The 27043-nt window shown below is 48.7% G+C and overlaps 2 protein-coding genes across 5 annotated transcripts in view; one reads left to right on the plus strand and one right to left on the minus strand.

The window, feature by feature from the left end:
- The window catches only part of TG (thyroglobulin), a 285189-nt gene that overhangs the window by 205494 nt on the left and 52652 nt on the right, over positions 1-27043 (plus strand).
- The window catches only part of SLA (Src like adaptor), an 85987-nt gene that overhangs the window by 13543 nt on the left and 45401 nt on the right, over positions 1-27043 (minus strand). Inside the window, exons 2-3 of one of the 4 annotated variants that reach the window (XM_038555562.1) lie at positions 20044-20312; positions 6777-6874 (exon numbers count right to left, since the gene is read on the minus strand). In XM_038555562.1, coding sequence (XP_038411490.1) covers positions 6777-6837 — 61 coding nt within the window. In that variant the 5' untranslated portion in view covers positions 6838-6874; positions 20044-20312. Of the gene's footprint in view, positions 1-6776; positions 6955-7495; positions 7637-20043; positions 20313-27043 lie in introns of those variants that run through there. The other 3 variants (XM_038555561.1, XM_038555563.1, XM_038555560.1) reach the window with 3 other exon arrangements.

Below are 27043 nucleotides of genomic sequence, written 5' to 3' on the forward strand. Positions count from 1 at the left end.
ATGATTCGTGCTGGCCAAGATCACTGAAAGGAGTCAGGTCTCATGAGAAGGAGCCGTGCCTGGCCAGGGAGTGGCTGACCCAGTGGAGCCTCCCCTGAGCCTATGGGGACACTTCCCTCACATGCTGCTTTGCTGAATTAAAGGATTCTTTCCCCATGTCGCCCAGACCTAGCTCAGTAGTAGGAAGGCAGCCCTGCTGTTGGGCTTGAAGCCAGAAGTCCTGAGTTCTGATAAAGGGTGGATCCAGATTTTGTGAGGCATGAACCCCATGCAAATGTGGAAATCCTCTTTAAGAAAAAGAACAGAAAAGAAATTGCAAATGCAGAACCCGGTACAGTCCCTAGGAAGATGGGGTGACGCTGAAGGAGGGCCTAACGCAGAGATTTGGTTAGCTTCCCCGTAGAGCGGCCCTGATTCTGAGACTGACTCTGCACTCTGAGTGGGGCTGCAGCCTCCCTCTCTTGGGCCCACATTAGTCTGGAAAATGAGAGATTAGAAAACATCTTCATGATGGAAATCTGGGCTAATGGCCCCCAAAATGAAGGGGCCACTTATTAACACGGTCTCTTCACTGTCTCAGGAACAGTGAATGATGAGGATGAGCCATCGTGTTCTCAATTTGCCAAGATGCCCCATCCTCAGGGCTTGCAAACAGGCTGCTCCTTCTGCCAGGAAAGCATCTGCTCTCCCTTTTCTCAACCCTTCCACCCCCAGGAGATTTGCCTAGTGCCTCTGCTCTGACCTCCCATCTGGGTCCCTAGGCTTTTCCTTTGATGCAATTATCCAGGTTGTATTCTGGAGTTTGCGTGATTCTGGGGGAATGAGTGTGAACTCCGGGAGGAGCTGTCCTGCAGTCCTCTCCAGCACCTGCTGCCCCATCTCAGATGCTCAGAGCAGGTTCCTGACATGAAAACAAGGAGACATGCTTGTGCTACAGGGCTCTTCAAAGCTCCCATCCTGCTACCTAAAGCGGCCCAAGAGAAGGAAACTTGATTTGTGGCAGCAGCGTGATGGCGGTCATCACAGACCCAACCCCTTTTGAAAAACAAGTGTCGGAAGGAGGCGCACGGCGTTTGTTATCTGAGCCCATCACAGAACCTTGAAATAGACCTTGTGTCTGTGCGGGGGTTGGGGCTTTCATGTCTGATTCCCCGTCGAAGACTGTGAAACAGAACAACCGCCTTTCCTTACTTTAAAAACAGAAACAAAAACACAATCCCGTAATAAAAACAATTGTCTCAATAATGGAAAGAGGCTTCAGGGACTAGAGGGTTTCAATTTCACAATAATAGTGTGGAGTTTCCTGTGGAATTTCCGTAATAACGATGTTTTTATAGCTATAACACTTCAACGTCGCTGAGAAAGCCTGGCTTTGGGACTTTTGCTTAAAAATAATGCCCCTGGCCTGGTCCTTTGCGGGGATTTCAGGCCCATCCCTGCCACTTGTCTCACCAGGTCCCTATAGTAGAGTACACGCAAAGAGGGAAAGTCAAGTTCGCTCATAAAGCTCAAACACACTGTCAGGTCCTCCTGCAGGCCCAAGTTTTGTGGAGAGCTGAGCCCTAGAATTAAATCAGGGAAGTGATTGGTCCCAAGGAGAGGCATGGACGGGATTATCGCAGATTTAAGATAAGGAAACAAAGTGAGTGAAGAAATGTGCCGTGCAGAGGGGAGAAATCCAGAGAGGATTTTCAGATGAGAGAATGGGCTTCAGAATCAATCAGACCTGGCTTAAATTCCACCTCCACCACTTAATTGTTCTGCGATTTGGGGAGAGATTTATTTTTAACCAATCTGAACTTGATTTCTTCATGTATAAAAATGGGAAATATTGAAATCTACCCTATATGATTGAGATCAGATGCATGATGCAGCGTATGTATAGAACCTGCCTCCACGGGGTGGGCAGGAGCACGTTGATATCATGTTTATGGGATGGTTGGGATGAGCGTTACATAGTCCAAGACCGATTTCAGCTGATGGTGTCCTAAATTTTGAAAAGCCTCTGGATGTGTAAATTTGAAACTATTCTATTCTTCTAAGAGCAAACTCCACTTGGTAGGAACAGAAGATGAAATCCAGAAGACCAAATATTTACTGATGGTTCAACTTGAACATGCATCATATCGAACCAAATGTACAAAAGTCTAAAACAGGAAATGAATCCAAAAACAGAAAGGGGCCCAGACAGAATTTACTAGCCACAGATATTACTTGGTCAAAGGAGGACAGCGCCCCCCCCCGCTTTTTTTGCATTATTATTCCTTGTAGAATCATTACCATTTCTTTTTAAATGCTAAAAACCTTTCAGTAGATTCCATTTATTATTCTAGCAAAACCAGCCTGTCATTACTCCCAATGCTCCCTACAACCCTAGGGAATGTACATTCTTATTTAAAAAGTGAAGAAACAAAGGCTGGGAGAGTTTTAGTAGCGTGCCAGGGAGAGCATGCGGCTTGTTAAGCTCATGGTCGTGTCCCTAGGCCACTGAGCTCTCCTTGGCATGTAATTACCAGGCTCTCCCCAGTTAACACTTGCTCCTTGACAGGTTGGAACAAAGGCTGACTCCAAATGAGACTTCCAAGTTGGCACGAGCAGCTGAGTGCAGTTGGTTGGCAAGGAGCTAAATAAGCCAGTGCTCTCAGCTTCTGGTTTTGCACTTGCTTGAATCATGCCCCAGTCCGTGGCCTCCAGAGGGTCAAAGTAGGCCTTACTTTGAGCATCCTTTACAGGAAATACACACAAGTAACCAATCAGACAGGACTGAGCAGCCTGGCCTGATAGGAAATCTACTGAGTTCTGCTGATCACCACGAACCATAAGTTGTACCTGTGGGTCTTTTATTGTGGGTTGAAAAGTGAGACATAGTGGCTCACAAGTTCTGTTCTGTCCAACATCTTGGCTGCCCCATCTCTGAGATGGGGCAGATGGGGACCGAGTAGGTCCTGAGGCTCTCTGACGGCACAGCGAGTTGGAAAGACTTGCTTGGGGGCGCATGATGGCAAGCTGAGGGCCCGGTCTCAAAACCCAGCCACCCAGACTCAGAGGGTGCAGACTCTTGCTCTTGGCCACCTGCTCTTCTCCTAATGCTACTGAATACCACCTGCACCACCATTCACCTAACAGTGTCTTTCTTTATGTTAAGTTACTTTAAAAAAAATCTTTAGCCCCATCCCATGCACTGTGAAATCATGTTTTGATGGACTAGGTATATTTTGTGTGGTCATTGCAAGAACGGAAGTTGTGCATTCGGTGTAAAAGAGTTGAACGATCACATTCCACCTAGAACCGTCTGATGGGCCAGAAGTGGGATAAGACCCAGGTGGGAAATGTGTGTCTATTCAAAGATCTGACACAGGTTGCCTTCCGTGGCACTGGACTGCCTGTGACGGTGATCGCTTCCTGCAATTGATGAGAGGAGGGAGACGGGATGTGCGTAAAGCACTCGGGATCACGTCTGGCACGTTATAAGCAGAGGAACTCCCATCATCACGTTTTACAAGTGAGGCCAGAGGGACCCTAAGGAGACAAGCTGACTTCTTCTGTCATCTCTTACTGTGTGTTAGGAGCAGAAGCAGGGCTGAAATCTGGGTCTGGGGATGCCAGCTTTCGGTTCAAGCCAAGGGCCTTGGAAGAAATGCACCAGCATTGAATTCTGATGAGCAGATCTGGGGCGGGGAGCAGATCTGGGGCAGGGCCCATGATCTGCATTTTTGACAACTTTCCAGAGGCTCTGATGCAGGTGGTCTGAGAATCATTCACTGAGAAGTGCCAGGCTGGGTCAGAGACCTCCCTGCCCCCTTCTTCTTGCTCAGAGCCCCTCCCATCTCCTCTTTCCATGGGGCAGCACCCTCCATGCTATGTAAATGCCCTGCTTTAGTGTGATTTCCACACTTGCACAGAAAGGGGTCTGAACAGTGTCTGGGTTTGCAATACTCCCTCTGTCAATGAGATCTTGCTTTAAGTCAGGGTGATAAAAGGTGAGGAGAGGAAAAAAAAAAGAAAAGAAAGCAAGGTGGTGGTGGGGAAATTGTACCTTAAGATTTTCTTTAAGGTAGAAATATGTCATTTCCCAGCTACATGGGAGTTCCCTAGGTCTTACTCAGTTCTGTACTGTCTGTGTCTGGCACAGAGCAAGAGTCTAAAAAAAGAATAGAATTGTAGAGAAAATGAGTTATTTGGAATGTTTAGGAAACAAGTCATGGAACTCCCAATCTGACTGCTTTAAATGGGCATTTGGACATAGTCTAGTGCAATCAGGTGGCCCCAAGTGCGGTTTGAAAAAGTGATTTCCCCCATATTTATCGGGTAGCTACTTTGTGCTGTCATTGCTATCAGAAGGGGATTGTCCTGGTCTCCATCGGAGACCCGAGCCAAGCCCTGCCCTTCTGGGTGGCTAAGGGACTTACCCAATGCCAAATGACTGACCAACAGGGGCAACACTAGAAGCTCAGCAAGGTCATTTGTCTCTGAGACCTACCCTGTTTCCATCAAGTCCCACTACCTCTGGGGGTTTTGTGACATTAGTCTCTGGGAACTAGAGTAATCATGAATGTTCTGGAAAGCTTAGTTCAGGAGCCAACAGATGGACAAAGCCACGTTCCAAGGCATTCACAGCCCTGGATTGGGGGAAAGAAAATGCTCCTGAAAGCTCAGAAAACACATCTGTCTAGCAGTTTACAGGCTGGCCCCCTCTGCAGAGCCCTTCGTAGGGCCTGGGGTTTTGGGTGATTTTAATTCTCCAGCACTCAAGCTAACATCAGAGGAAGCCCCACTTGTATGTTGGCCTAAATCAATCAGCTCCCCGCACTACTTCCTCGGTATTGGAGTATCACCAAATGAGTAAGCATGGGTGTTAGCTGAGTCGGTGCCGGTTTTGTGAAAACCCGAACCCTCTGCATCCATTGGCTAGAAACTCATTAATGCAGCATCCATTGCAACCACTTTCCTCTCCTTTCTTCAAGGGGATGTCGGAGAAAAAAGAGAAAATCAAATTTGGGCCAATCACAAGGGAAACTTTTCAGGGGTGGGCGATGGAGAAGCCAGCTGGTAGTGATTGATGTGGTTGCCTGGATCACACCCTGGGTCTGATCTGGGGAATTCTCTTAACCAGCGGGCGTTGGGCTGGGGAGACCCCTCCACCTCTTTTTACGAGGTGACCTCCCACCCACACAGTGGAAAAAGAGAAACTTATTTCACAAGAATTTGCATTAAAAAAAATAAAAGCAAATGAGCAAGGCCTTGGAGACCCATGTTTTCATGGGGTTTGCTCAAGCATGCCGCCCCCCTGCCCCAGCTTGAAAGGTAGCCCTGCAAAATGGCCTCAGTGGGTGGGTGCCTGACTCCCAGAACAGATGGGGCCCTGGGTGTTTCCTACAAGTAGCCATGACTAGAAGAGGAAGCTGTGACTTGTGGTGGTTTGGAGAAGGTGGGAGAAGGACCCAGGCTGCCTCCTCGTAGCCGCAGGCACGGCTGCTCGGTATAGCAGCACAGAGCTCTGAGCTTTGCATGGGAGGCCAAGGGGCCCAGAATGCACACCAGCTGCCCCACCTCATCACATGGTTCCATTTCCTATGTCCAGGAGAACATTCTTTTAGTCTTTTCCCCCTTTAGGTTTAAGGAGGGGAGTTGGAACAAACAACCACTAGAGTTGCCATGTATCTGGCTAGGGTGGAGGGCTGGGCTGCAGGGACTTGGCACACTCACTTGGGAGCATCTGAGGGATCATGAGACCATGTATAACTTGGGTATCTCCATTGTGGAAGAAATGAGAAGGCACCTCCTTTCTGAAGGAGCCACAAGAGTCACGGATGAGCAGTAGAGTCAGGGCACCTGGCACTGTCCGCTCTCAGTGGGATGGTGGGCATCTGTGTGGGAGCTTTGCTGGGTGCACAGCTGCAGGGGACATGGGGGACTCAGGACATTAGCAGAGGGAGACCAACCACTAGTGTTGTGACATCAGATAGGGGGTGGAAATGTCCCAAGGTGACTCACCCTGGGGACACTGATGGATCGCCCGACCTCTGGACCATCCCCTCCCAAGCCCCTAGCAGACTCACACAGTAAGTCACCACCACCCCACCCAGGGCTCCAGGGGTTTTACTCTCAGCCTTTGCCTTCTGCTCGCTGACATCCTCCGATGGCTCTCTGGACGTCTCTGAAGGGCTCCCTGGCTTCTGGAGTCCGCCAGCGCCATGGGAAGCCTAACCTGTGACATTGTGCCCTCCCCCTAGGACGGCTGGCCCTGTGATCCTACCAATGGGACACAGGATTCCTTCCTTTCCAGGAAGATTTCCTCGAGGTAACGTCTAGCTGCATCAAGTTGCACCACAGAAGCTTTTGCAGAGCTGGGATAATATTAAACCCATGATAATAGTATATCGTGGGCTGGCAGGGTGCGGTAGGCAAGAGCCAAGGTTGCAGAATCAGACTGGCCTGAGCTGGAAATCTGACTCTTCCAAAAGCTGATTCCATTTCCTTAATGGGCCTCAGTTTCCCCACCTGGAAAATAAAGATGGACCGAGCTGCTCTCAGGGGTCCACCATGCAATGCCAGCCGCCCAGCAGCCACTCAGGGCACCACTGCTCTATCTTTTTTAACATGTAGTTATAAAACGTTAACCACAAGCAGAGTGAGAGAAGCAGGTATCGTGAGCACCGAGGCACCCAGTACCCTGTTTCAACAACTGTCAGCACCCCCGGCGCGCTCAGTCTTGGCCCTGGCTCTCGAGCATTGGAGTTAAGCATCACACCCAGGAACCCAGAATCCAGACTTACCATCTGGGCTGGGCACAGGCCTCTCGGGAGGTGCTGGGGTGGATCGCATACTGTTTCCCATCGCTCTCTCTCCCCGGGCTGTCGAAGATGCTCGAAGCCTACGGTACAGGGGACACACACAGCAAGTCAGCCACGCGCCGAACCCCCTGGGTGAGGATTGACCCAGTTTAGAGTACATCGTGCATCATTTTTCAGCAGCTCACTTCTTGAGGGGCGGGTGTTTTCATGTGAAGATGAGATTCGTAAATGTTGGTTACATTTGCTCAGCCTTGGGTCTTTTATCAAGGGAATGACAGAGAAAACCGCAGAGAGGGAAGTTGCTAGCAAGTGCTGTTGGTGACAGAAGTTTCCATTCCTCCGCACCCTGGCTGTCGGAAAGCAGCCAGCGGCGTCTTGTGTGCAAGGTGTGGGGGGTTTCAGATGGACTGCAGCCCCCCAGAAACCCCACTCAGGACTCTGTCCACCACCACCCCGACCCATGCACGGCAGTTGAGAGTGCCTAAAACCCAGGAGGTGCCAGCTTTACAACCAGAGGGGGCAAACAACCTCCAGCCTCAACTTTCTCCTGCGTGCATTTCTCCACACGCTCTAACCCACGGTGAAGAAGGGAAACTGCACCCCAATGCTGTGTGTCTGCGGTGTGCTCCATTTGCACGCTCTGCCACATGTCAGACATCCGTTGGCACTTCTGATGATGGAAAAGTCCCTGCATTCCTCACCTCATTTTGCGGTGGAGGCAACTGAGTCCCCAGGAGGCTAAGATCTTGTCTAAAAGTCACTCAGCACGGATTTGAACTGCTAGTGCTAGGCCCGCTGTTTATTCCAAATGGGCTCGCCTGGTGGCTCTGCGCGTGCAAGCTCGGTGACCTTGGGCAAGTTATTGACTTCTGCCTGCCTGTTGCCGGGAATGATGATGAAACGACATTGGGTTGTGGCTGCAGAATTCAGAGATAAAACACAAGAAGCACCCAGTACCCGGCCTGGCCTAAAATCCCTGTTAATTGTTGCTATTTATAGTGTGTATTTTCTGATTGTCCACCCAAATGCTGGGCCCTCCTACGACCATTTTAGAAGGGAGCTTAGGCGATTTCAGAAAATGTGTCTTCCCGGGATCCTTGAAGCATAGCGAAAAGGTCCCCACCCATTGTCTCCTGGGGGCAGAGAGGAGAATCTTAGTGCAGGGTCCCCCCAGCTGCTGTCTGGCCCATCTGCTATCTTACGCTCCACCCCTCTCTTTGTCTGCAGTTTCGGATGGAGAACTGAGTAGCTTAAAAGGGTCCAGAAGTCAGCCAGCCCAGCCCCCACCCTTGCCTTAAATCCTTCCTCTGTGCCCTGCATATTCAGATTCTAGAAAGATCTATGCTCTCAGCAAGACCTTCCAGAGGTGGGGGTGGGGTGGGGTGGAGATCTGTATCACTTCCTCATTTAGTTGAGGAGATGGGATACCTAGTGGACTAGGAAATAAGAAAAGCCCAAATGCGCTTTGTTCGAAAGTTAGAATACTTTAAATATTTACATGAATGGTTCGTCAGCCCTCACTCAGATAGTTCATAGCATGCTAGTGCTCTTCCTAAGATAACCACAAGCTTGCAAGAACTGTAAGCTCATAATGCACCACAGAAAGTGCGGCTGGAATGAGACATGCATTCAAAGTTAAGCACCCCATCTTCTGATCCTGTTTTGTGACTAAAAATGATGGATATAGTTTGAGGGTGCAGCCCCTCCGGATGTAAGTCCCTCCTTTCCCCATCTGGCCACCACCCCGCTGGCCCCATCTAGCCAAAGGGACGCCTTTGACCTTGGCAGGGCCCTTTCTGCAAGTCACGCAGGTTTTAACAGCATCGCCCTGGCACCAGGAGGCAGAGACCAGTTGACTTTGTCCCCAGTTCTTAGCCTGATGTAGACACTCAGGAAAACGTGCTCCTAGGGGCACTTGGGGGGCTCAGTCGGTTAAGCATCTGCCTTCGGCTCAGGGTCATGGTCCCAGGGTCCTGGGATGCAGCCCTGCATTGGGCTTTCCGCTCAACAGGGAGTCTGCTTGTCCCTCTCCCTCTGAGTATGCACTCTCTCTCTCTCTCTCTCTCTCTCTCTCAAATAATTAAATAAAATCAGAAAGAAGAAAGAAAGAAAGAAAGAAAGAAAGAAAGAAAGAAAGAAAGAAAGAAAGAAAGAAAAGAAAGAAAGAAGAAAGAAAAGAAAAAAGAAAGAAAAGAAAAGAAGAGAAAAAAAAGAAAAAAAAAGAAAAAGAAAAAGAAAAAGAAAAAGAAAAAGAAAGAAAATGTGCTTCTAAAAAGTACTCAAAAAACCAAGCCATTTCCATGGCTGGAGGCCTCCCTCCTTGCAGCTTGATCCTGAACCCTGAGCCAGCACCTGGAGAAAGGTGCCATCTCTGAGGTCCCCCCACCTTAGACAGTCTAGTCCAGGGAAGGAGCAAAGAAAGTGGCCTCTGACTCTGAGGAGCTGGCTGTCCCACACGGAACACTGCACCTGTGTGCTGTGCAGATAGATGTCCCCCAGAGGCCCCTGCCACCTCCATGCTGCTCCCAGTGCTTTCCTGGGGCCCACCAGTTACCCTAGACCTTCGGCTTCCCTGTCTGTCATTACCGAGGCCTGGAGAGAGCTCTCAGGCAGGACAGGCTGGGGAGAGGTCTTGGCAGGCCTCCCTTCTAGGGACAACTCTGAAGCATGTACGCTGGCCTCATCCCTCTTACTCTCCCACATGTCCCCGCACCACAGTGCACTGTGCTGTCACTTGACTCCCCCAGCAATGCCATTCTGTTCCCTGAGGCCTGACACTCAGCCCCACCCCTACATTGGGTGTCAACTCCCAGCCTGCAGACATCACAGTGGCCCTTCCCTCCTGCTCCATCTTCTCCCTCGGCGCCCCTTCTGGCAACAGCATCCAATCTTTATGTCTCACTCTTTCCTTCCTTCACATTAACTCCAGAAGATTCACGGGGAAAAAGACTTTGTTATCTACCAAAGTGCATTCTGACCACGCTCCCTCCCATCAACTTTGTAATTCTTCTCAAGGACTCCTGTGTGATTTGCGGGGGACTGATGGAATTGGGTACAGAAATAATAATAATAATAATAATAATAATAATAATAATAATAATAAGGCTTGAGACTTGCATTTTTCAGGTGAGAAAAATGAGGTCCATCCAAGAAGAGAAACGTACCCAGGTGGCAACACGTGAAAGGTTGGACAGGTCCCAGAGGTCTGACACTCTCTCTCCCCTGTTCCCTGCACTCCAGCCTCCTCTCTCTCTCTGTCTCTACCTCGCGCACCCCTAGGCATGCACCTGCCAGCCCACTGTATCCTGAGCTGTTCAGGAAGAGGCCTCAGCTGCCCTCCGTGGTCTGCTCGCTGGCTTCCTGTAGCCTCCAGGAAGGGGTTAACTTACTGAGAGAGGCTTCCATTTGAGCAAAGATGCCCCCAGAGACCGAGAGCCAGAGTCTCCCTAATGAAATGGCTGAGCAATCTGATTTCATCTGTGACAGTTTTATGCAGTTTTATGCTGGAGGTGGGAGAGAGGGTAGGAGACACGTAATTGCTTCTAGGAACAATAAAGCAAGGGCAAAAGAGAAATGAGTTAATTAACATGAGCTCCGAACATTGGCTTTCGCTCTGCCTTTTCTCGGTGATGTCAAGGATCAGAGCTGGTACTTGCCTCTCAGTTTCCCCTTAGTCGTGGACAGGGGAAGAAGCACCTTCCCCAGGTGCTGGCTCAGGGTTCAGGATCAAGCTGCAAGGAGGGAGGCCCCCAGCCGTGGAAATGGCATGGTTTTTTGAGTACTTTTTAGAAGCACATTTTCTTTCTTTTCTTTTTCTTTTTTTCTTTTTCTTTCTTTTTCTTTTTCTTTCTTTTTCTTTTTCTTTTTTCTCTTCTTTTCTTTTCTTTCTTTTTTTCTTTTCTTTTTTCTTTTCTTCTTTCTTTCTTTCTTTCTTTCTTTCTTTCTTTCTTTCTTTCTTTCTTTCTGATTTTATTTAATTATTTGAGAGAGAGAGAGAGAGAGAGAGAGAGAGAGAGTGCATACACAGAGGGAGAGGGACAAGCAGACTCCCTGTTGAGCGGAAAGCCCAATGCAGGCTTAGCTGTTTCCTTTGCGTGAACTTAGGCCTGAGTTCACTCTTCCGAGAAAGGGTTGGAGTGGAAAAGATGGTCTCCAAAGACAGAGCCACTTAGCCCCTTTTAATTCTAGGAATCAGGACTCGGGGAGCTTTTGAAGACTATTGATAAAAGAACCATCATCACCTCTCTTATCAAGTCCCGTTACAGAAGCCAAAGCCTATCTGTGTGTTCTTCAGGGTCAAGGTCAGGCGGTTCCGGTGAGCTCTACCTTCTGGTGGGAAATTGCCTTGAACCCACCCAGCCTCCCTGGGAGGCTGACTTCCTCTTCCACCTTCTCGGTGTGGAGGTCAGCTGGTGAGCTCACCTGTCTACACCCCGAGAGCTGGAAAGGTGTGAGGCAGGGCTGCAGGAGGCACAGCTACCTGTCCTGACTTCAGCACCCAAGGAGCCGTGCTGGGTGTCTTTCCAGGGTGGAGGGACCTCTGGGCAGGGCAGACAGTTTATGACCAGGGATCCTTTCACTGTGTGTTCTGCATTATCTTAGAAATACAGCTGTCAAGGTTCTCAGAACCTTCCATTCCCGGATGGCATCCCAGGACAGTCCTGTGGACTTTATCCACGTTGGGCTTCTAATGCCCGAGCCTCACTGTTGGAAGGGTGTCATGAACCCCGACATGGCGTGCTGATGGGCAGGGAGTTGAGGAACCCTAGCCAAAGGAAGGTGGGTCTGGACTTTGTGATTAAACCAAAAAGCACTGGAAAACCTCAATGACAAGGTTTAATTAACATAAATATCTATTCAGGGATACAGCTTACCCTTTGGCCTTAGAAAATGCCCCCCACAAAGAGTGACAGCTGTAGGTCCACTCATAGGACCTGCTTCTAAGGCGGGGAAGCGTGATGCCACCAGTGGGGACCTCACCATCCACCGTATCTGAACCCCAATGGTGGCGGTATAACCAGAAGCACCACCAGCACCACCACCACTCCGACCAGCTCTTACTCTGCGCCGGGCACTGGGCTGAACATTTTCTAGTCGTCATACCCTCGCTCCTCACAACAACTCTCCTTCAACGGTGAGATAAATTTTGTAACTTGTCCAAGGTTATATGACTAGTAAGAGGAAGGCCTGGGCTTCAAACCAGCTCCATCAGATTCCAAAAGCTATTGCTCTCAACCTCCATGAGATGCTGTCCTGCTTTTCTGTCCTCTGGTTCACAGAAAAATGATTTTTTAAACAAATCATCGAAGTATACTTCTGAGATCATCAATTTGGGGGGGGGGGGTCTTAAATGCAAGAGACAGGAAAGTCTGGAAGGGTCTCTGGGAGGTCAGGTGGCTATGTTTGGAGAAGCCCTGTGTCTGGGGACCTGGCTGCAGGGGAGCTGAAGGGGAGAGAGAAGGAGGTAAGGTGTGCTCAGGCCTCAGCTGGCACAGCCCCTCTTAGTGGTCCAATGTGGTCAGAAGAGCCGGGATGAGTCATGTGGCATGTTTTCCACCCTTTCACAGCATTAATATAAAGAAATGATAAATGCTGTGAGGGCAGGAGAAAAGAAGCAAGAAAAACTAGCTGTGCTTATACTATCCCAATTTCGTAATAAAAAAATTAGCATGTGTATGCAAATATGTATAGAAAAATATTAAAGGAAGTTATTTCCGAGATGTTTTCGAGGGCTCTCTCTGGGTAGTGATTTTTATAAGGTTAATGGACTGGTTTCTTAGTTACACCTTCAGATGTAAAATCTCCAGATGTTTTCCCACATGCATGAATTGCTTTTACAATCCAAAGCAGAATTTGGAAAGAATAAGGAAGAGTTTTTAAGGCAGGGCAAGCCTGAGTTCAGATTCCAGCTCCCAACCTCCTGGCTTTGTGTCCTTTGGCAAGTTACTGCACTTCTCTGAGCCTTGAGTTCTGTTTTTTTTTTTTTTTTGTTTTTTTTTTTTTTTTTTTTTTTATCTTTTACTTTTTAAAAAGATTTTATTTATTTATTTGACAGAGAGAGAGAGAGCACAAGCAGGGGGAGTAGCAGAGGGAGAAGCAGGCTGCCCGCTGAGCAGGGACCCCGAAGCAGGACTCAATCCCAGGACCCTGGGATCATGACCTGAGCCAAAAGCAGATGCTCAACCATCTGAGCCACCCAGGCACTCTACTGAGCCTTGATTTTTTTTTAAATACATAAATTTAGGATACGAATACAGGCCCTGCAGAGTTGTTTCAAGGACTGAATTAAAGGTCTTATCAGAAAAAGAGTTCTGTTTGGTAAAATCAAATAGTTAAACACTTCCCAAAGCTGGATCCCTTGGTGGTATTGGAGGGCCGGCTAAGTACTTGAACAAGGTTGAACAACTCTCTTCACCTTCTTGGGCTTCAGGGTTCTCAAATACTATAGGGAAAGGGTCAGGACAGACGAGTGGCTCATGGCCCTTTTGCCTCAATTATCCATCCACTGTCACCGGCACTTGGCACCCGGCCAGTTGACGTGAGACTTGCTCGGTCCTGCCTGTGGTCCGATGCCATGTGCCAGGAACCAGAGCTAGACTGGGAGCCTGGCATTGGTTGGTTTCCCTGCCAAGGATCTCGCAGGATTTCCGCGGGCACCCCACCACATCCTGACCTCGCTCAACAGGTGCGCCTGCCTGGTGACCCACATTGTTCCCTGCTCTCCCCATGGGGCAGGTGCACCCACAGCCCGTCCCCCCTGCCCCGCCAACCCCACCTTGTTCTCCTTTCCTGCGTGGTGAAGGAGGCTCTGGGGACACTGGCCGGGGTAGGCAGCCAACTCAGAGAAGTGCCCTCATGGTCCCATGTCCTCCTCCCACTTGACTCAAAATCAGAGGCTTTACTTTGCCATTTGAAGGAGACTTTGGTATCCTCTCATCCAGGATATCCCAAACCTGTTGGTTGAAACCTGTTTTAAGAGTTTCCCCAGAAACTTAATTTGTAAAATGGATAAAAGCAAGCTGCTGGTTGAGGGACTTGGGGTTCTCTACTCCTCCTGATGGGACAACTCAATCCTAGGATATCCTAAAGCACCAATTAAAAAATAGCAGTTTGGTGCCCTCCTAATACAAAGAAAAGGCTCAGAGAGGGCAACAACCTGCTCAAGATCACTCAGGAAGTTAGACAAGTGCCGTGACTCCTTGTCCAGCTCTCAGTCCACCACTTTGCCTGCCCCGTGTGCCCATGAGCCTGTGTTCTGGCCCCTTCTGTACTTGCGTGCCTGGAAAACAATCTCAAATACTCTCAGGCTAACAGGGAGACTCAGCTTTACCCTAAGACAAGGATGGATGCATCCTATCAAACATTTCATGCTCATTTTAGGATGTCATGGGAAGAAGCTGGATTTGGGGCCAGTTGGTACTGAAGCAATTTTCTATCTCACCCCTTATTACACCACTAAGCCTCTTTCTATTGTTTGTTGGTTTCCATTTTAAAAATGAACGTAGCCACATCTGCTGGGTTTTCACAAGTAAGGATTAGAGAGAGGAGGTATTGTAGGATGTGCACACCATGGGGTGTGTGTGGCTCACCTCTCTGCTGATAGCAAGTGTGCCACAAGCAAGCAAGTGATTTTGTGTCCAGACCCCGTGGCCGTGTGGTGTGGGGTCCAGCATGGAGAGATGGATAGGAGCTTTCATACTTTACTAAATAAAAAGAAGAGAACCTCCCTCTCATTGGTTTCTTTTCTAGATCAGCTTTTTTTTTTTTTTTAAGATTTTATTTAAGATACAGAGAGAGAGCACACGCACAAATGGGAGGAAGAACAGAGGGAGAGGCAGAGAAGCAGACTCCGTGCAGAGTGTGGGCTCAAGGCAGGGCTCCATCTCACGACCCTGAGATCATGACCTGAGCCAAAACCAAGAGCCATACGCTCAACTGACTGAGCCACCCCGGTGCCCCTGGATCAGCTTTTTATACACAGAGGCCACCAGAACCCAGAGCTGGTATAAATACATATAACCCATAAGCTGACATCATAAACACTGGCAGTGAGAAAAACCGTGCTAAAGACAATTATTTTGAAATGGGATTACGCACATACACAATTACACAGAATGGGAAAATACAAACAGGCTTCTTCTTTCCCTTCCAAATATGCATACGTGGGAAATGCAGGTTTCATCAGAAGGAGGAGTTTGAGGCAGACTTGAGTGCAGATGCTAAAGGTCATCTGGACATTTGGGCCCCAGGATGTAAAGTTAGGGACTTCTTTCCTATATCACATTTCACAGCAAGACTTAGTGTTGCTTTTTATTCACACACACGCATCAAGAGTGTGGCTCATAACCTTATTGAGCGAGATGGAAATTGATAGTTTGCTAATAGTATTATTTGCATATGCTGAGCCACCTGCTCCAGGGTGCTCACTCCTCACTGTGGATCACTCATTCCAACACCAAAATGAGGTTCCTACACCAGGGTTCTCAGACGGTCCCCCTAGTGAGGCTTGGGCATTGGTCTTTCTACAAAGACTCCGGGATGTTTGCATGTGTTGCCAGGGGTGAAGCACTGAGCTACCCTTTTTTTCCTTTCTCTCTCTCTCCCCCCCCCCTTTTTTTTTACCTCCCCAGGAACCCTGCATTGCCCTCACAGTGGATTATAATTCTAACAGTTACTTGTGTGGTTGTTCAAGGAATGGCTGTAAGTGCCGTAAAGACAGTGGTCAGATCTGCTTTTACTCATGGATGGGAACACAGAAGCTGTTCCATGGGGGAAACAGAACGGGATGGGGACAAAGTGGACAAACCATGTGCCGGGGAGAGAGAGAGTGGATTAGGGGTGTGATGTGCCCGTAAATGTTTAACAAACAGTGATGAGGGGTAGGGGGAGAGGACTCTGATTTGCAGCGTTTGCTCACTTCTGTGGTGTAAATATTCCCACCGTGGCTGATTTCAAGCTTGCAATGTGACATCACCAAATGTGGAGTCAGGAAGTGATGTCTTCCAAGGGCCTTCAACACCAGTAGGCGCCGGTTCCAGGCACCAGTGGCAGGAATAGACTTACTCCTGACAATTCTCCTTATTTGGAACAGATACCTAAAGATTTCTCCATTGTCTTTACTAATCTCCATGAGCATCCACTATGTGGAAGTCTAAATTAGATATTTGAACTACACTGGCTTGTCTAGTGTCCCAAAGAGCCTGCCATCTTAGACAAGGAAACGGAGTTTCAGAGAGGTTGAGTACCTCTGAGGTTGCTCAGGGTCATACAGCTCTTTCAGTGGCTGGCCAGCTTTCAAACCCTGATTTTTTTTACTACCAACCCTGGTTCCTTCCACTACCCTCATCCCAGTACAATACATTTTAAATTCTTGGACAAACTCTCTGAGAGCCAGGATTGCTAGGGAAACCAGAGAAGGCAAGCGGGCCTGGGAATCTGCATGTTCCCTGCCCATGTCCTCAAGTCCCCTTGCTTCTGGCCATTGTGAAGCCACTGCTGGTCATGGATAGTGGCCGGCCAAAGAGCCAGCTGTCCAGCTCTTCCCCTTTGCTCTGAGCCCTGAGGAACTGAGGGTAAACTTTCAACTTTGAGTCATAAAATCATTTGAATGGATGACTCCACCACCGGGAAGAGGGAAAGTGAAACCATTCTCCCCACCCCCCTAATTTTCCTTAATTTTTATTTCCCATACATTGTATCTTTAGAACCCACAGTGGGCCCACTAACGTCTCGGAGAACTGGGGCAAACTAGCAAACTACTTTGCTTCTTTGGATGTCAGTTTTCTCCCTTATAAATAGCAAGTAGACCAGAGAGAGCGCTCCCTGTGTTCATCACAGATCCATGCCAGCTCCCCATGGGGCTGAGTATACAGCAACAGGAGTAAAACAGGAGCTTAATGTGTGTTGAGGAAGTGTTTTATAGGTACTCTCCTGTTGACCCCCCACAACGAATCTACACATCACTGTCATTATACCTTTTGTACAACTGGGGAGTCCAAAGCCAGAGCATTTCTACAACCTGTTGGAGGTCACCCAGTTGGTAAGAGGTAGAGGCAGGATGTGAATCCGGGCATCTGGCTCTAGAGTGAGGCTCTTAACTGTGTGCTGGCAGGTATAAGAGAATGGATGCAGGGTCGTATAAAGCTGGATCCACCCTTTTTTATGAGAAGATTGTGGGCTGCTATCTTCTGGTGTGCTGGAGGGTCATGTACATAACAGGCATTCCATAGACGGATCCAGATATGTGTTGATAGAGCCTAGATTAGGAAGTGAGTCCTGACACTGGACACTAGGAGTTTGCATTCAGAGAGTGTTAAGCAATAAGTGATTGTCCCTGTGACTTGGAGTCCTTGGCTGGGGTTGGGGGAAGAGTGGGGAGGCTGGTGAGCCTGTAAATTGGGAAGGAGCATGGTTACTGCCCAGGGAAATGTGAGAATTAAATTGCAAAAACTTCACCAACAAACAGGTCCCCCCCTCCCGCCCTCTGTCCTTGGCCCTGTCTGCTCCCCTCACAGCACACACCATAACGCATTTGTTTCTATAAGTGTCTTACCCACCCCTGCCCCAGCTGTAAACTTCCTGAGAACGTGGTCCCCATCTACTATATTCCTCAATGAAAAAAAAAATTACCTAGCAGGTGCCTGGCACATAGTAAGCGCTCACTTTGGTTGAGGGGCTGAAGGGATTGTCTGCTAAGTGCCTGGTACAGCCCAGGGGAATTCTCTACCCATTTTCTTCTGATGCTCTTAAACTTTCCCACCTGCCACACCCCAAGCCCTCCAGCCATGGTCCCTGCTGCCCTGGGGGGCACCATGGAGAAAAGTATGAGTTTGCAAAGCTGTTTGACAACAAAAGTGAGCCATGGAACCTGCGAGGCCCCATGGTTTCAGTCTGTAGCTCAGTTACCATAATGAAATAAGCCCCCTCCCTTGGTGGTTCTCAGATGGGAGGAAGTGGTTTGGACGCAGGGTACTTATTTCCTTCAGAACGCCTGGGGAGCTGAGAGGGAGGAAGTCAGTCACATGGTATGGCCTCAATGCATATTTATTAAGGGAAGGAAAGGATAGAGGAATGGATAGATGTACTCACAGGGCCCTCCCTCAGCTTGCTGACAAGAACCAAATGGTCCAGCCTGACAGGCTGGAAAGCCGTAATGAGAATCTTAAGCTCCAGCCTCTGTCACAACCAGGGGAAATAAATTCTTGCTGGATGTCAAATGAAAACTGAAAAGACCAGCACCATCTATGAATGCACGAGGCGGATTAGGGTTTACCCCAATGGCCACTTAGTAAGTCTTTAAAAAGACAGGCTCCCCTTGGAAAAGACATAGCCACTTCCCAAAACCCAAAAGTGAGGACGTTTTTGGTTCTGTTTTAGGAAAATGAGTTCAGTTTGCTACGACTCAAACCAACCCCTGTCTCTTTCAGTTATACAGCACATGGGGAAACAAGCAGAAATAAGCATTCAGAAAAATCGAGAAGAGTCCTGCTCAGCAGCTGTGCTCTTTGATTCATTGTATGTAACACTGCCTGATAACCCATCTATTACGAGCAACCTGAGGTCCTCTCCGTGTCTGGGTTAGGAATGCTATCACTAGCTGCTGCTTCGTATTTAGCATCTTCCAGATATGATACAGATAATTTCAACTTCTTACAGATAATACACAACTTCTTCCTTTTATGAGGAAGAAAATGAGACTCAGAGAGGCAGAGTGGCATGTTCAGAGTCACATAGCTCCTTGGAGGCTGACCCAAAATTTTGACGCAGGTACAGCCAATGACATCAGTAACTTTCCACAAGGCCATCTTGCTGCCCTGACTCTGAGACCTGTTTAAAACCCAGACGTCTAAACAGATTTTGGTCTATTTCATAGGTTTTTTTTCACATTATTATTACTATTATGCTTTCCAGGACATATTGAACACTCTTGAATGGCCTTCTTCTAAATGGGGAAAATCATTTTGAAGGATTTTGCCAAAACTTTGATTAGGGCTTACCTCCCAGTTATAAAAAGACTTATAGCCCAGCTTATAGGTTTGTGGTGCAGTGTCTCATGGCAAACCACAAAATGACAATTTGCAGACTATGGGATATATTTCTCTTAAAGAGCATTGCTTTAGTATACACTTTTGTCCTTCATGCGCTTTAGACTCTCCCCTCCCCCACCTCAGCCCTTGGAGCCCTTAGAGCCTCTCACCAGCTGTGTGACTTATACAAATTACTCAGCCTCTCTGAGCGTCACTTTCTCATTTGTCAAAGCACGTAATAATCATAATCTTGTGGGATTGTTCCGAGAAACTGCAGGAAGATAACTCTGCATGCAGCCCCCCTCCCCTGCCACTCAGCAGGGCAGACACCATCTTTTTGCATCCACATGCATGGCCTCAATTTAGGACACTCTGAGGCCAGAGCCCAGGTCATTTTCCCATCATTAGGCTCTCTGGATATGTTGGCACCTAAAAGAATGTGGAATGTGCCACATTCCTTAGGGAATTCTAACCTTCCAAAATCTCTTCTAACATTCTGTGTTTTCAGAATGTATATACCTCACCTATTTGCTTTCCCTTTAATCCTACCCCTGCCCCCATACACATACCATCTACTCTGCTTGTTGATGCTTATTACTATTGGTTATCATTGGCATCTTCCCAAAGATCTACACACCCAAACTCCTGGATGCACTACTGTGATCAGTCAGCCTACCTGGGCTCCATGCACCTTTAGATGTCATGACTCCGAGTGGATAGCACTTACTGAACACCTGCTATGTGTCTGAAACTAGCATGGGTGCTTTGCATAAGTTAGCTCATTTAATTGGCCCAATATCTATTGAATTGGGTACCTTTATTCTCACTCGACAGGGGAGAAGATGAAGGTTTGGAGAGGTTTAAACATCTTGCCCGAGGTCATACAGCTAGGAAGACTGAGAGCAAGTATTAGTTGCCCTCAGTAAGAAGCCTTCTATGTGCCCAGCTATTGCTCAGCTAGAAAATCTCCTCTGGCAGGAGTGTCGCTGGCCCAAGATCTCCAACCTATCTTGCCATATATAATTCTACATCAGGCATCAGATATTCACTGAACAGCTGCCATGTGCTGGACACTGGGTTAGGTGTCAGCCTCACTTGAGATGCTGCCCTGCCTGTTCTCACAGAGTGCCTTTCTGTCTCCAGAAAGTTAATGCTCTGCCAGTTGTGTGTCTAGGAATCTGATGTTCCTTCCCACCCAGCCCCTGCCATGTCCCCTATGATACCTTCAAAAGCTGGGCATGGTCTCCCCTGGGAGTTGTTGAGGAGGGACTTCCAGGAGCGCTGTCACCGCCTCTCCATCAGCTGCTGCTGCTGCTCGCACAGAGTGAGCAGGTGGCCAGGCCTCCGCGGGTGTAGAGAAGCCCAGGCTATCAAGAAGAACAGCAGTTGCTAAACCAGCCACACACTTCCTCTGCTAGAAATGAGGAAGGTGCGCGGGACTTGCAGAAGGGTAGGTTCCTGTTTTTAGTAACCACTCTGAGCAGGCTTCTCTCTGTAAGGATAGGGAAGACAGTGGCATTATTAATTTTTTTTTTCACAAAGTGCTTGGGAATATGTCCAGCCTGATTCTAAATGCCTGGGCCATGCTCAGACTTTCAGAGGCTGGGAACTTTTTCTCTAATTAAAAGGCAGAAGATGCTGAGAGGCTGCTCTCACACATCCCCAGAGCTCACTGGGTCCAAGGAGGCTGGGGCTCAGGCATGCAGCTTATCTTTTCTCAGTTTCCCAGTTATCACTGTTTTGTTTTTGTTTTTGTTTTTAGGTCCCTGCAAATGGGCCCCAGAGCAGAGCTTCTGCCCAGACTCTGCCACAGATAGTGTTTAATTGGTGGAGGTGTAAAATAGTAGGCATCAAAGCCTGCTACAGAAAGAAGCTGCCCACCAGCCTTCTGGGGCAAGGCATGCAACCCCTCTGCTGTGTTACAACCAGAAGAAGCTAGAAAGGATATGAAATGTAGTCAGCTTCCCCCAGGTTCTAGATTACAAGTGGCTAAGAAAACATGGTGACTGGATACGGCGTGTGATGCTTGGCTGGCTCCTGGATGGAAGGAAAAGACCTAGAAAGAACATTCTTGGGATGGAGGTGGGGGATATTCACATAGATACTGCATTGTAGATAATATTGGGTCAATGTTAACCCTTGGGGGTGTGATAATAACATTGCAGTTATGTGGGAAAATGCGCTGGTTCTCAAGGAGATACGTGCTCATGTATTTGGAGGTCGAATGTCATCATGTCTGCAACTTTCAAATGGTTTGCTAAAAGAAAAAGAAATATAAAAAATCAGTGTAAATAGATATAAATAAAGAGAAAGACAATGAGAGAGGCAGAAAGCAAATGTGGCACAATGCTAACATTTGCTGAATCCAGGTGAAGGACCTATATGCCTTGTACTATTTCAACTTTCTGATGGATTTAACATTTAAAAATAGTAACAGGGATGCCTGAGTGGCTCAGTGGTTGAGCATCTGCCTTTGGCTCAGGGTGTGATCCCAGTCCAGGGATCAAGTCCCTCATTGGGGTCCCCGCAGGGAGCCTGCTTCTCCCTCTGCCTGTGTCTCTGCCTTTCTCCATGTCTCTCATGAATAAATAGGTACAATCTTTAAAAATAATAAAATAAATTTAAAAAATAATATATAGCTCCCCACTTATAGTATGTGTGTCCCCATTCATTTTATATGTGCCTTTTCATAGGATGTGGGAAAGCTCAGTCACATGAGGGCTAAGGGTTTGTTGGTGGCAGGGCTGCTGGGGGATTACCTGCTAGAGCTAGGATGACCCTCTGAGAGCCCCAACTGAAGCCCCATTCCCCAGAGGCAACAGAACAGGACATCCTGTGACTGTCCCAGAATCACACAGCTGGTCCCAACGCAGAGCCAGGGCCAGTGTTCAGGGCAGGTGATGTGCTGCCCCAACCCAGCAGGATCGACACGGCCACCCAGGGACAGTCATTTAGAAACCCCTCTCCATGTAGTTGTCAAAGCTATCGAAAACATTAGGGCCACTTCTGAACTTGAAAGGAACGTCGTACTAGATAGGTGCTTCCTTAGGCAATTTGTGAAAATACCCAGTGTCTCTAGGGCACCCCAGGAAGGCGCAAAGGAAATGTTGAGAAAGATTCAGATAGGGAAGAACAGATGAGCAGAAATACACCCAAAAGTGGAGTCTTCCCCCCAAATTCACATGGAGGAGTAAAAGAGGTTTGGATCGATTGTCAGAAGGCATGAGCTTTGTGGCAACTTTTCAAACGATATTCCCTGAGAATCTCCTGTGAAGAGGACTCTGAATTCATTGCTCCATCCAATCATTTATTCAGTAAAATTTGACTGGGCCTTTTCCAAGCACTGGAACTCAGCCATGCACAGAACCCGACAAACCTGCCTTCACTGACTTCGTCTTCTCTGGGGGAGCACTGTGGATAGGGACCCAAATCCACCTATCTTAGGGATGGTGGCTACTGTATAAAAACGATGTGGTCAGTGTGATAGATGGGCTGGAGCAGGGGAGTTCTTCCCACAAGTGGTCAGTGGCAGGGGGATGGCCTGTCTGGGGAGGTGTCCTTGGCTGAGACCCGCAGGACGAAAGAGAGCTGACCTGGGACAATCCAGGACAGGAGAAGCAGGAGGAACAGACTTCGGAGGGTTTCAGGGAAGCTCCAAGTCTGATGGCAGAGGCAGATGACAGACAGGGTCTCATCAGAGAGCATAGTCCATGAACAGGAGAAGCCGCTGCAGAAAGAGAAGCTCAGAATTTGGAGCCCCCAGTGGCTAGGCCTGGAGTATCTGCTCTGCCTGTTTCTCGTGGGTAACTGGGTGGGGGGGAGGGGGGAGGCAGGAGGTCCTGCTACTTCCTCTGACTTTGTTGTTCCTTTATCTCCCTTTCACTCTGGGGGTAACTGCCAGGAAACAGAGGAAGATTGAGAAAATGTTCCTAAAACCACCAACTGTGCTGGGCAGAGCGGGGGGAGCTGATCTGTGGCTTAAGCAGCGGGGTGTGTGGGTAAGAGCTCAGAGGCCAGTATCAGCAAGAGCACGGGTGAAGCCAGGGCAGCCACATGTCTCTGTGTGAGTCTATGCAGGTGACCCCGACTTTAGATCTCTGCTTCCAGCTTCCCAGTGGGTTCTCAACATCGGCTCTATGGACATTCTGGCCAGAATGTGTGTGTGTGTGTGTGTGTGTTAGTGGCAGAGGGTATGGGGTGGGGGTGCTGTGCTATAGGATGTACCATAGGATCTGGCCCCTACTTCCCTGACACCTGTTGCATGACCCCTGCTGAGATGTGACGACCAGAATGTCCCAGGCGTCATCAGATGTACTCTAGGGACCAAAAGTGTCCTGGACTGGGAACCAGTAGATTACAGCTGTCCCACAGAGGCACTGGGAGCGTTAAGTAAGTCAGCCTGAGCAATGTTCTCTCATGAATTGCAAGTGCCGCTCCGTGCTCAGTTCCCTTGCTTTCACATAGACTCAGCCCTGCAGCAGGTCACCCATGGTCCCTGGTGCACATGCCAGACCACGAGGCTCCCTGTGGGGTGGCTCTTCCACCTGCCTCCTCCAATCTGAGAGGTAGAACCAGTATGTGGCTCAGTGGGGAGTCCTGGGAGGAGCTGCAGGATGGGTATTGCACACCCTGCATCTGTGTGGAGAGCCTGCTTTGGTAGAGAGGGGAGCAGGGCAGAGGGTACAAGAGCTCTGGTACCATAGGAGCTGGGCCTGTGGGGAGGGGGGCAGGAGGTAAGCTCACAGCAGAGGCCAGGAAAGGGAATTGTATTTCTATGTTGCCAGGAGACTTCCCACTGCCCCCACATCATGCTGCACCCCCTCTCCCAGGCATTCCACACTGCACCTTACTAATTCACATGTCTCTCACCCGATCCCTGAAGGAAGGAGTCCTCGAGTGCAAAGATGTTGTCATTTATTCATTTTTTCAGGCATGAATTCTATGATCAAACTGTCCACTTGTCCCACAAAACTTAGCTCTCTGTACTCACCAGGCACTGTACCTGAAATGTGCCATATGTCAGGCTTGACAAAGCTTTACCCTCAAGGAGCTCACAGCCAGACACCCCGGTCCCTGTTTGTCCAGCCCAGCGCCACACAGAGTGCTTACAGAATGCTTATGGAACTACTGAGTTTAGCAAACTAAAGGCAATTGCAGCCAAGTTCTCGTGTTGTATCAGCCGTATTGCCAACGCAGTCAGGGAGGGTGTCCCCTGATGCAGCATGAGTGAGCCTCCATCCCTCCCTGCCCTCAAGGAATTCAGGATCTAGTGGAGGAAACAGACAGGCTATCAAAACCACGAGGGAATATAAGAAGGATAGGGGAGGATCCCAGAGAGGCGTGGAGTCCTGGTTCCACACAGGAACCTGGCAGGTAAGCATGGCAGGACCAGATCAGATTGTTGGGGTTCGAGGTCACTGATGTTCTGAGTCTGCTCAAGAAATAAAGACATAAAAACCCTTGGCAAGAGGATGCCCCCACTGAGCATCTCAAGTGCAAGTATAGGGTTATAGGGTCATCCCTGGCCCAGTGTCAGCGTGTCAGGAGGCTACACTTCAGGGCTCTGAAGGATGCTTGACCCCATCCATGTCGAAAGCACCTGGTGTCTGGAAGGGTTTGCCAGTGAATTAGCTATTACATCCCAAGCTAATGGCTCCAGGCAGATTAGCAAGATGCCCTCACAAGTCGATGATGGTTCAATTACGTGTAAGGATGCAGCCATCGCCTTACTGAAGTGGAATGTTGCGCTGTGTCAACAACCAGCTTTACGCTCTTACCGTTGTCAGGAGCTGGCTGTTGCATCTGCCAATTGGGACACTGGCAGGCCTCCCGGCCCAAGCACTAAGGAACCCATTTCTCCAGCTTCTGGTTGCAGAGGGGGTCCAGGTTCTGGAAAGTTAAGGCAACTCAGCGTCGTGTGGTAGGAGTAGGATGAGGAAGCCTCACGCTTTACAGCTTGGTCCAGTATTAGTAGACACTTGGTTCTACTTGAAAGAGATACTCCTTCTTTCCATATACATGAAAGGCTTGAGGATAAGAAGGGGACTCCTAAGCTCCTACTTGGTGGAGAAGGTCAAGTGTAGCCTGGCATTGTGTAGGCTAGCAGATGCTAGTAGGGCTGTTGTATGAGCATGTTACACTCAGTGCCCTAAGACTGTCGAGAAGATTCTCATATGTCAAAGGTTTAAACCATATGACCTTGAAGATATCCCGAAAACTACAAGTTGTCTGAGAGCCAAGTGTATGCCCCTCCCGTAGCTGGCTAAGTGACTCATTCATTCACTCAACCATCTATTTAACAAATCTTTGTTGAGCACTTTCTGTGTGGTAGACGTTGCTCTGGGGGCTGAGTGAGTGTGGTGAATGGTGAATGGTGTAGAAAGCATCTGGAGGGATGGCGACAGTAAGGGGAACTCCAGCCTGGGAAGAGAATTGTGAAAGGAGCCCAGAATTACATCAATGTGAAGTTCAGGAGGTAGGGTGGTTGGGGAAAGCATGGGACAGGGAATACTCGCAGTGTTCAGGGAGGGGAAGGGAACTGATGTTTGGGAGGTACCAGTAAAGAGACTTGGCTCTTTTTACGGTACCTATTTATTCATTCAAAGCAGTCTGTATGTCTAGACCCCACCTGAAGAGATGGAAGTTCCTAGGCTTTAACTTGCTTGCTCTACGTTAACCAGCTGATGAGGGACCCCAGCCAGGCTAGCTCAAGAGTCTCTGGAGGTGAGCTCACTGTCACTTTTATGCTGGCCTCCTAGAGGGGCCTCAACATCCTTTCCAGCCCGTGTCCTCCCCCAGCATCGGCTGAAGACTCCTGTTTCCCACAGGACCAACTTCAGGGAGAGTAGCAGAGGGAGAGGGAGAAGCAGACTCCCCGCTGAGCCCCGCTGTGGGGCTCCATCCCAGGATCCTGAGATCATGACCTGAGTCGAAGGCAGATGTTTCACCAATGGAGCCCCCCACACACACCCCATGCTCTCCTCACTACTAGAAACTTCTGTGGCCCTCTGCACTTGAGGCAGGCCTCCCACCTCTTCATCACATACTTTGTCACTGCCCTTCCCCTTCCTGTGTGGGATCCCCTCCCTCGTGCAAAACCCAACCCAGAGCTCACCTTGTTAATAGATATTTCCAGACCTCCCCTAACCAAAGGTAGCTCCTCTACCCCTTGGAGTATTACCTGCTTACAGGACTAGGACACATGCATATGGGAGTCAAGAACAAGAGAGAGAGTTCAAGATACTTGGGAGCTGTGTGACCTTGCACAGGTGTTACTAGGCCCTCCTAGGACTGAGAGTCCACAGGACAATGTGTATAGACCACCTAGCACAGTGCAAGGCACGTATATGAATGTCTCCCTTGCCCTTCAAAGTGGAGCTCATGCCTGGGAAGGCAGGTGCGTGTCCAACACATGACCATTGATCCTTGCCCTGAGCCTACCTGAGAAGAGATGATTCATTAGTTTAATTAGTTATCCACTAATTAAATGAATAATGAGGATTATGCATCTGTATTTTGAACAAAAGCATGTACACTGTGAATATTGGCTTTTCACCTCTGGGGAGGACAGTAAGCTAACCATGGACATATTCTAGGAGAGATCAGACCCTCTTGTTTCTCTAGAGATGGCAGTTGTTTATATTTCTGGAACCATCCCCAAAGATGGGTAAGTGGTCCATCTGGATGGGCTAAATCCTCCAGCAGGATCTGTGTGGATCCTCAGAATCTGTGTGCTTCTTCAAGAGGCCTCTTAACACAACACTGTTCTCAGGAAAGAGAAAAGTGAAAGCTTTGTTCCCATTACCCTCCACTGTGATGAGTTGCACAAATGTGTTGATTCACTGGGCTTGTTCTCTTTGGTCATTGCTCAACTGAACACACTAACCCCACTCCAAGGGAGACCTCATCTCTTCCCAGCTTTCTGAGGGTTGATAAAAAAGGTCTCCGGATTTCTCAGAGCTCAGGAAGTTCTCGAGTGGGTCCCAAATTCAGTCTTTGTAACTTTGCTTGGCTTACAAACTTCCTCTCATGCACCAATGTACAAACTCTTTTATTTCCTAGATCTAACTGAGCCACTCATTATTCAAATGAGGATTGTATTACATGAATATTAACATCAGGCCAGCCGTGAGGCTAAGCTCTAGGGGGACAAGGATGACAGTGACACGCACCCTGCCACCCAAGAGCTCAGTGTGAGCTAAACAGGGGCCAGGAAAGAGCCAT

This window comes from Canis lupus, chromosome 13 (assembly GCF_011100685.1).
Source record: "Canis lupus familiaris isolate Mischka breed German Shepherd chromosome 13, alternate assembly UU_Cfam_GSD_1.0, whole genome shotgun sequence".
Classification (NCBI taxonomy): domain Eukaryota; kingdom Metazoa; phylum Chordata; class Mammalia; order Carnivora; family Canidae; genus Canis; species Canis lupus.